Here is a 10523-nt window from a genome sequence, read left to right on the forward strand (position 1 = left end):
TGATGGCAAACCTTTTAGACACCGAGTGCCCAAACTACAACAAAAACCCACATTTTTTTTCACAAAGTGCCAATGCGAAAATTTAAGCAGTAACTTATTACTCCCTGCTCTGGCACCTGAGGACACAAATACAGTAGAAAGAAGGAGAAGAAGTTGACGATTATCATTGTAGCTTTCTTCCAAGGTCCTGGGACTGCAAGAGGCCTTGAGTCCTGTCTGGCGAACCCTGTGCTCAGGTGATGGCGCGGGTGCCCATAAAAAGGGCTCTGAGTGCCACCTCTGGCACCTGTGCCATAGGTTTGCCCCCACTGGTCTAGGGGGTAACAAAAGCAAATTTACACTGGTCTAGGGGGATACATTATTTAGTATTGGAACACAGCTTTAAGGAAAAGGTGAACTTTTTAATTTCCCCATTACCCAAATTCAAAAGCCATTTTTTCGGCCAAGAAGGCCATTTCAAGGCATACCGCCTATGATGATTCAGATGGAAACATTTTGGAATTGCAGTAATATTTTGTTTAACTTTTATCTATGTTTATCTGTGTATAAAAAAAACTCAATTCCATCATACCTTTTTGTGCAAACTGCAGCGGTGAGTCCAACTACAATTTCTTAGCACAATGTGATAGAACACTCTAAAAGTACGTTGTGGGAGCACTTGTGTTAAGCTGCACTTAACAAATGGTAGGCACTGTGAATTAAACTGGCTCATTTCTTAAGTCTGTGTCATAACCAGGGTTCAAATAAGGTTGGTTAAGGCTAATGGCAAAATATTTGGCCAACGCCTCCCATGGAACTTTCCATATTAGTAGTGCATAAACCATGGAGAACAATAACATTTTTAAAAATGTTTTAAAAATGGCATGGGTGGGCATAGCCTTATGTAACATAGCAGTAAGTAGGTAGGTAAATCATAGTTACAGATTCCTTTATCGGACTCAAAATGTTAGATTTTAGTACACACAACCTTTTAACAACCTGGACAAACGTTTCCAGATGACTGTTACAACCACTTATGCCCTGGAGAGAGCTGGAAGGCACTGGATGGGATGACCGCTGGACAAATTACTAATTTAAAAACCAGTGTTTGTCATAACTAATTTTTCCCTTTGTAGCATTTACCAGATAGGCAAAAATTTCATGAAAAATGCTCTGAATTTAGCAATCAGCAATACAGTGCTATTTCCCCGCTGCCATCATCTTCTCCTTACCTACTAAAACCAGATAAGTTACTAAGATAAGTCATTACATATGGATATCACTTAATGACGGCATCTGCTGTTCTCTTTTACACAAAGAATTACAAAATAAAATCCATATTTGACTGTATAATTTTACACACTTTCTCCCAGTTCAGCTTTTATGGCCTCAAAATTCATAGTAAATAATTAAAGCTGATATAAATATTATATAACGTTTGGTAGCTAAATTCTGTCATTACGATGCTTAGCGCAGTATATTATTCTTCTTCATGATCGCCAGTGATATAATCTGCTCCCCTTCACTTTTTACAGCGCTGAAATTCTTTGTGATTTTAAGTGTATATCTGATTGTATCCAGATCACAATTAAGTGACAGTGGATTTTCTCTTTCTCTAGATAAACTGTTTAGTTAAAAAATACTGTAAGACAGTTTTGTTGCTAACTATCTAGGTTTATAGAAATGAGGTAAGAGATGTGATATAGGTGACAGAAGACCAAAGGGACATCATGCTTAATATTCCCAAGCACCAAACTGATGTAGATTACTAAATCTGACAGTTTTCAATTTAGTTTTTCTAAAGTGGAGTGGCACAGTAAGACCACTTTAGCTGTTACCATATATATATATATATATATATATATATATATATATATATATATATATATATATTTTCTTTTTTCTTATCTCTTTTCTTTATATATATATATATATATATATATATATATATATATATATATATATAGTGCAAAAATAGATTTTGTCATAAAGAACTGGGGCCAGCCTAGAGCTAAGACATGCCAGTTACAAAGTAATGACAATTCTATATCAACCCAAATACTATCTCAATGGCAGTTTTGACACACAAGCCTTGGGGCTCCATCACTTTTTGTAGCCATGATACAAGAAATCGTCCAGCAATGAATGACTGTATAATGTACCGTTCTCTCTTTTTTTCAATACTATTATGGATGACAAATTTCACAAATTACTCATCAAAAGGCTATACTAGTTACGTGTATGGTTGATCATTTAGGAACCATATAAAGAGTGGATATGAAAAGCTTTTCAGTCATTTCCCAAGCCTAACACAATGGGTTGAATTATTTATTTCCAAGACACTTGTAGAGTCATTGTCTTACTGACTGTTCAAAGTGAGGATGTCACTTAAGGCTGCCAATCCCAGCAGCAAAAAAGCATTATTATAAATGACACATTGGAGGGATTGTTTGCATCATTCGTGAACCATGTCAGTGCAATCCACATACAATAGACAGACATTGAAGATACACAATAATCATTTGCTGATTTACACTGGTGAGAGAAGCCTTTAGAAAAGATATTGCACATCGGCTTCTACAAACCAACACCCTATGAATGAGCTTCTAGTAGCTGAATCTCTAAATGCAAGCACAAGGGTTGCAGCTGACAAACATCTTACCTGATATACTTTAAAGGTTCCTGTCCATCCTTGTTTTCAAACCCTGAGTTGCTCATTTTCCTGGATTGTAGCTACCTGAATGTATCTCTTGGTGTCTAGATGCAAACAGCTGAGTGTCTCTGTGTGGCTGCATGTAGAGATACTGGGAGGCAAACCAACCAGTAAGCAGCTAGCATATCAGCCTGAATTCCACCGGATTGGATGCTACTTGCAGGTACCCACCGCTTCTGTTCATTTAACCCTTGAGAGGAAAAAGCACTTGGTTCATTCAGTCAACCAGATAGAAACATGAATAGGAACGCACATGGATATAATGGTTTTAATAATTCATTTTAATGCAATTTTAAAAGATAAAGATCATGCTCTATACATTCAATCTATAAAGGTTGGAATACAAAAATAGAAAGATAACGAGGACACTACGTGCCCCACCCTCTAGTTTAGGGGACATGAAGAGATTTTTGGGTTTATGTAATGTGATCAAAATGTTACTAAGAACCTAAGACAATAGATTGTTGCATAAAAAAAGATATAAAAATGTTAAAACAAATCACTAACTCAACAGTATGCAGTTTCTGTTATTGAGCTAATACACATCAATATACCTTTTCTGCATTTATCACTATTCCATACAGAGGCATCAGATAAAGAAGTTTATGGCTAATCTACATTTTCTATTATAGTGGAAGCCTGAAAGGCAATGTGCAATGTGAAAGTAGCCTTTGCTATACCAGCTCATAAAAAGATATTGCACCCCATATGTTCTTGTATAGAAATTTAATATTTGAAGCATTTAAAGGGGTTTGCCCTTGAAAGAAAGTTCTAAAATTTTAACCCCCTAGTGATGTGTACACAATAAAGATAACTCATTTATTGATATTTTAGTTCCTATAACTCAATGGTGGTCAGTGTAAGATTCCAGAGTGTGGGCAGGCACTCTCTAAGCAAAAACTCCATGGTCCTTAGTGCTTTGAGGTGCGGTGTGCTGACAATGTGCTTAGATTATCAGGGTACAGGGTTTATCTACACATTTATTTAGCTTCTGAACATTCACTAACATCTGCCACTTTATAAAAGAGATGAGACAGATCAGAGGTGATGAGATCCATGAGCTGGATATAACACACAATGACACCCTGTTAACTCAGCTATAACACACACTGTCAGCTATAATATATCTCAGTATAACACACACTGTCAGCCAGTGCCACCATTAAGAATCTTGAGCCCCTGACTGGAATATTTTTGTGGACCCCCCTCCGGCATCCATTCCCACATTGATACATAACATTGTAAACACATTTTTTTTTTTTTACCAAAACATTTTTAAGCCGTGACAAGGTAGACTCTTTTGACAGGACCCTACTCTACTGCATGTGCCTACTCAGCCCCTGCACGTGCCCACTCAGTATATAGATAGCCCTTGCATGTGCCCACTCAGTATATAGATAGTCAGCCCCCCAGTCAACAGTCACCCCCCTTCCAGTCCACAATCAGCCAGCAGATGCCCCCCCTTTGATGAGATGTCCACTGTAGATGCCCCCTTTAATGAAATGTCAAGCCCAAATGTCCCTTTAATGAAATGTCTACCCCTGATAACCCCCTTTAATGAAATGTCCACCTCAGTTGCCCCCCCTTAATGAGAAGCCCACCCAAGATGCCCCCCTTTAATGAAATGGCCACCCCAGATGCCCCCCTTTAATGAAATGGCCACCCCAGATGCCCCCTTTAATGAAATGGCCACCCCAGATGCCCCCCTTTAAAGAAATGTCCACCCCAGATGCCTCTCCTTTATAGAAATAGAAAATAAGTTCTGAACGGAGCTCCTGATTCTCTTGCTTCCATGTGTCCTTCTTCTTCCAATATGTCACTCACAATATAGAGTAGTTCACACTCCTCCAGCACAAATTCCTGAATCCTCCAATAAGAATATACCAGTATTCAGACCAATTTGTATATACATATATATATATTTATATTACTGGAATTATATACACAGCACCGCGATTCCATATATATATATATATATATATATATATATATATATATATATATATATATATATATAGCACCCCCTTGTGCGTTTCAAAATAATGTATCCACCCTGTTATTATTAAATTATATATAGCCCCTAATCATTTTATATACAGTGCCACCCTGACCAATCAATATGTACCGCACTTCTTAATAAATATATACATATATCCCATAATTTCCACCAGCCCTGTTGAATTACTATACAATCACCGGCCACTTTATTAGGTACACCATGCTAGTAACGGGTTGGACCCCCTTTTGCCTTCAGAACTGCCTCAATTCTTCGTGGCATAGATTAAACAAGGTGCTGGAAGCATTCCTCAGAGATTTTGGTCCATATTGACATGTTGTCGCAGATTTGTCGGCTGCACATCCATGATGCAAATCTCCCGTTCCAGCACATCACATAGATGCTCTATTGGATTGAGATCTGGTGACTGTGGAGGCCATTTGAGTACAGTGAACTCATTGTCATGTTCAAGAAACCAGTCTGAGATGATTCCAGCTTTATGACATAGCGCATTATCCTGCTGAAAGTAGCCATCAGATGTTGGGTACATTGTGGTCATAAAGGGATGGACATGGTCAGCAACAATACTCAGGTAGGCTGTGGCGTTGCAACGATGCTCAATTGGTACCAAGGGGCCAAAAGAGTGCCAAGAAAATATTCTCCACACCATGACACCACCACCAGCAGCCTGAACCGTTGATACAAGGCAGGATGGATCCATGCTTTCATGTTGTTGACGCCAAATTCTGACCCTACCAACCCAATGTCACAGCAGAAATTGAGACTCATCAGACCAGGCAACGTTTTTCCAATCTTCTACTGTCCAATTTCGATGAGCTTGTGCAAATTGTAGCCTCAGTTTCCTGTTCTTAGCTGAAAGGAGTGGCACCCGGAGTGGTCTTCTGCTGCTGTAGCCCATCTGCCTCAAAGTTTGACATACTGTGCATTCAGAGATGCTCTTCTGCCTACCTTGGTTGTAACAGGTGGTGATTTGAGTCACTGTTGCCTTTCTATCAGCTCGAACCAGTCTGCCCATTCTCCTCTGACCTCTGGCATCAACAAGGCATTTCCGCCCACAGAACTGCCGCTCACTGGATCTTTTTCTTTTTCGGACCATTCTCTGTAAACCCTCGAGATGGTTGTGCGTGAAAATCCCAGTAGATCAGCAGTTTCTGAAAATACTCAGACCAGCCCTACTGGCACCAACAACCATGCCACGTTCAAAGGCACTCAAATCATCTTTCTTCCCCATACTGATGCTCGGTTTGAACTGCAGGAGATTGTCTTGACCATGTCTACATGCCTAAATGCACTGAGTTGCCGCCATGTGATTGGCTGATTAGAAATTAAGTGTTAACGAGCAGTTGGACAGGTGTAAATAATAAAGTGGCCGGTGAGTGTATATGGCCCCAATATATAGACCACCCAATCAGTTAAATTATATACTGCCTCCCATATAGTGCCACCCTAGATTAATTACTACCTGGTCCCCAAATATGGATTTCCCCAAATCAGTTTTATTATATACAGAAGCACCCCAATGTCAGTTATAAACTTCCTCCTAAATAGCCCCTCCAATTTATTATATCCAGAACATATATATTCCTCCAACAAGCACATTTATATACAGAGCCCCCCCCCAGTATAAAAAGTCTCCGTATGTTTATATATATTCCCCAAGAGAGCTGTTTTATATACAGAGCCCCCCCTCCACAATAAATAGTCTCCGTCCCCCATATATACTGCATATATGCATTCCCCCAGCAAGCTCATTTATATACAGAGCCCCCCCCACAATAAATGGTATCCGACCCCCATATATATTATTTATATATATTCCCCCAGCAAACTCATTTATATACACAGCCCCCCCCCAATAAATGGTATCCGTCCCCCATATATACTGCTTATATATATTTCCCCAGCAAGCTCATTTATATACAGAGCCCCCCCCCCCAGTATAAATAGTATCCGTCCCCCATATATACTGCTTATATACACTCACCAGCCACTTTATTAGGTACACCATGCTAGTAACGGGTTGGACCCCCTTTTGCCTTCAGAACTGCCTCAATTCTTCGTGGCATAGATTCAACAAGGTGCTGGAAGCATTCCTCAGAGATTTTGGTCCATATTGACATGATGGCATCACATAGTTGCCGCAGATTTGTCGGCTGCACATCCATGATGCGAATCTCCCGTACCACCACATCCCAAAGATGCTCTATTGGATTGAGATCTGGTGACTGTGGAGGCCATTTGAGTACAGTGAACTCATTGTCATGTTCAAGAAACCAGTCTGAGATGATTCCAGCTTTATGACATGGCGCATTATCCTGCTGAAAGTAGCCATCAGATGTTGGGTACATTGTGGTCATAAAGGGATGGACATGGTCAGCAACAATACTCAGGTAGGCTGTGGCGTTGCAACGATGCTCAATTGGTACCAAGGGGCCCAAAGAGTGCCAAGAAAATATTCCCCACACCATGACACCACCACCAGCAGCCTGAACCGTTGATACAAGGCAGGATGGATCCATACTTTCATGTTGTTGACGCCAAATTCTGACCCTACCATCCGAATGTCGCAGCAGAAATCGAGACTCATCAGACCAGGCAACGTTTTTCCAATTTTCTACTGTCCAATTTCGATGAGCTTGTGCAAATTGTAGCCTCAGTTTCCTGTTCTTAGCTGAAAGGAGTGGCACCCGGAGTGGTCTTCTGCTGCTGTAGCCCATCTGCCTCAAAGTTCGACGTACTGTGCATTCAGAGATGCTCTTCTGCCTACCTTGGTTGTAACGGGTGGCGATTTGAGTCACTGTTGCCTTTCTATCAGCTCGAACCAGTCTGCCCATTCTCCTCTGACCTCTGGCATCAACAAGGCATTTCCGCCCACAGAACTGCCGCTCACTGGATGTTTTTTCTTTTTCGGACCATTCTCTCTAAACCCTAGAGATGGTTGTGTGTGAAAATCGCAGTAGATCAGCAATTTCTGAAATACTCAGACCAGCCCTTCTGGCACCAACAACCATGCCACGTTCAAAGGCACTCAAATCACCTTTCTTTCCCATACTGATGCTCGGTTTGAACTGCAGGAGATTGTCTTGACCATGTCTACATGCCTAAATGCACTGAGTTGCCGCCATGTGATTGGCTGATTAGATATTAAGTTTTAACAAGCAGTTGGACAGGTGTACCTAATAAAGTGGCCGGTGAGTGTATATTTCCCCAGCAAGCTCATTTATATACAGAGCCCCCCCAGTATAAATAGTATCTGTCACCCATATATACTGTATATATATATTTCCCCAGCGAGCTGTTTTATATACAGATCCCCCCCCAGTATAAATAGTCCCGTTCCCCATATATACTCATATATATATATATATATTTCCACAGCAAACTGTTTTATATACAGAGCTCCTCCCAGAATAAATAGTATCCCTCCCCCATATATACTGCTTATATATATTCCCCCAGCAAGCTCATTTATATAAAGAGCCCCCCCCCAGTATAAATAGTCTCAGTTCCCCATATATACTGTATATATATATATATATATATATATATATATATATATATTGCTCTCACTTTCAGCAATACTTGTCCATTAAAAAGAATAAAACTTATACTCACCTCCATGCAAGGGTGCCCCCATGGCTTGCAGCTCTTGTTTTCTCACAGAATAGCCGCAGCCCCGCTCAGAGTCACAGGCGGTGTGAAGTCATCATCCACATATATCATCAACATATATATTCCCCCATCAAGCACATTTATATAAAGAGCCCCCCCCCAGTATAAATAGTCTCTGTATGTTTATATATATTCCCCAAGAGAGCTGTTTTATATACAGAATAAATAGTCTCCGTCCCCCATATATACTGCATATATACATTCCCCCAGCAAGCTCATTTATTTAGAGCCCCCCCAGTATAAATAGTATCTGTCCCCCATATATACTATTTATATATATTCCCCCAGCAAACTCATTTATATACAGAGCCCCCCCCCCCCAGTATAAATAGTCTCCGTATGTTTATATATATTCCCCAATAAAAAGAGAACTTTCATCTCTATACTGTTAACAGGATGTACACAGAATAAATTATGTAGCTTGTAGTGAGGCCCTAACCTCTTCCCCAGTGGCGTAACTACAGCCGTAGCAGCCATAGCAGCTGCTACGGGGCCCATGAGGTCTAGGGGGGCCCGCGCTACCGAGCCGACTGTAGCGCAAATTCACTTCAGGGATTCCACCAAAGAGAAGAGAAGTGAGTGTGGTTAGGGTTTTGCGCCACCTCTAGCCTGATGTTCCCCTCTCGGGCCACATACATTTGACAGCGGGGAGCAGCAGAGGAGGCACACAGGTCCGGCAGTCCGTACACTGGAGTTCACACAGCTCCTCCCCAGGGTACGGGACCCGCCGGATATGCACTGTGTCCCCAGCCAGGGTTCACACAGAAGCAGTGAGGTCTGGGCTGCTCCCTGACGCGCTTTCTGTTCTGCATACAGCGCTGCCGAGCCACCGGGATCTCGGGGGAATGGCAGAAGCAACAGGCACATAGTGTGCAGCACAGACCAGCTACGCGCCATCCCGGGGACTGAAAAGCAGACGGACTAGGCCCGAGGAGAAGAAAGATCCTGAGCACAAGGAGCGAGGATATCTCTTCTGGTAAGTATATATATATGTGTGTGTTTATGTATATGTTGTATAGTGTGTATATACTATATGTATGTGTGTATGATGTGTATATACTGTATGTATGTCTTTATATGCTGTATATGTGTGTTTATATGATGCATGGTGTGTATACACTGTATATGTTTCTATATGTTTCTGTGTTTGCTGTATATGTGTGTGTATATATGGTGTATGGGGTGTATATACTATATGTATGTGTGTATGATGTGTATACACTGTATATGTTTCTGTGTTTGCTGTATATGTGTGTGTATATATGATGTATGGGGTGTATATACTATATGTATGTGTGTATGATGTCAGTGCTATATGTATGTGTATGCAGTATCTGTGTATATGGTGTGTTTCTATTGTATGCAAGTGTATATATATATGCTTTGAATATACTAGATATCTTATATGTATTATAAGTATATATAAACCCCTTCACGCTCCGTGGCGGATATATCCGCCACGGAGCGCAGTGACTTAGCGCTCAGTGGCGGATATATCCGCCAAGGCGCTTATGCCGGCTCGGCTCTGGATCAGAGCCGAACCGGCATCGGGAAACACGGGGTGCCGGCTGTAACTAATAGCCGGCACCCCAGTGTAACACCCGCGATCGGAGTTGTCTCCGATCGCGGGTGCTTAACCCGTTAAATGCCGCGGTCAGCGCGACCGCGGCATCTAACCTGCATCTGGGGGGTCTTTCCTCCACGATCGGCCCCCCCGAACCGTTTTCGGGGGGCGCCGATCGTTGCTATAGTAACTCTGGGGTCCGATCTGGACCCCAGACTTACTTGCAAGAATTGCCAGTAAGATGGCGTCTGTGACGTCATCTTACTGGCACAGTGCCAGCCTATGCAAGTGCATAGGCTGACACTGATAATACTCTGCAATACATCAGTATTGCAGAATATTATCATGCAGAAGCAATCAGAAGATTGCTTCTTCATGTCCCATGGTATAAAAGTGAAAAAGTAAAAAAAAAAAAAGTTATTCAATAAAAAAATAAAGTCATAAATCACTAAAAATGCTCCAAACTCCCAAAACATATAAAGAGACATATAACTCAAAAAAAGTCTAAATCATAACACAAACCCCACATATATAGTATCACCGCGTCCGTAACAACCCGTAGAATAAAAGTAAATCAT

The 10523-nt window shown here is 41.2% G+C and overlaps 1 protein-coding gene across 1 annotated transcript in view; it reads right to left on the minus strand.

Moving 5' to 3' along the window:
- The window catches only part of YJEFN3 (YjeF N-terminal domain containing 3), a 76961-nt gene extending 74161 nt beyond the window's left edge, over positions 1-2800 (minus strand). The window contains exon 1 of the mRNA XM_072155729.1: positions 2642-2800. Coding sequence (XP_072011830.1) covers positions 2642-2697 — 56 coding nt within the window. The 5' untranslated portion in view covers positions 2698-2800. The remainder of the gene's footprint in view (positions 1-2641) is intronic.
- Positions 2801-10523: the final 7723 nt, after the last annotated feature.

The sequence above is a fragment of the Engystomops pustulosus genome, chromosome 1 (assembly GCF_040894005.1).
Source record: "Engystomops pustulosus chromosome 1, aEngPut4.maternal, whole genome shotgun sequence".
In the NCBI taxonomy this organism is placed as follows: domain Eukaryota; kingdom Metazoa; phylum Chordata; class Amphibia; order Anura; family Leptodactylidae; genus Engystomops; species Engystomops pustulosus.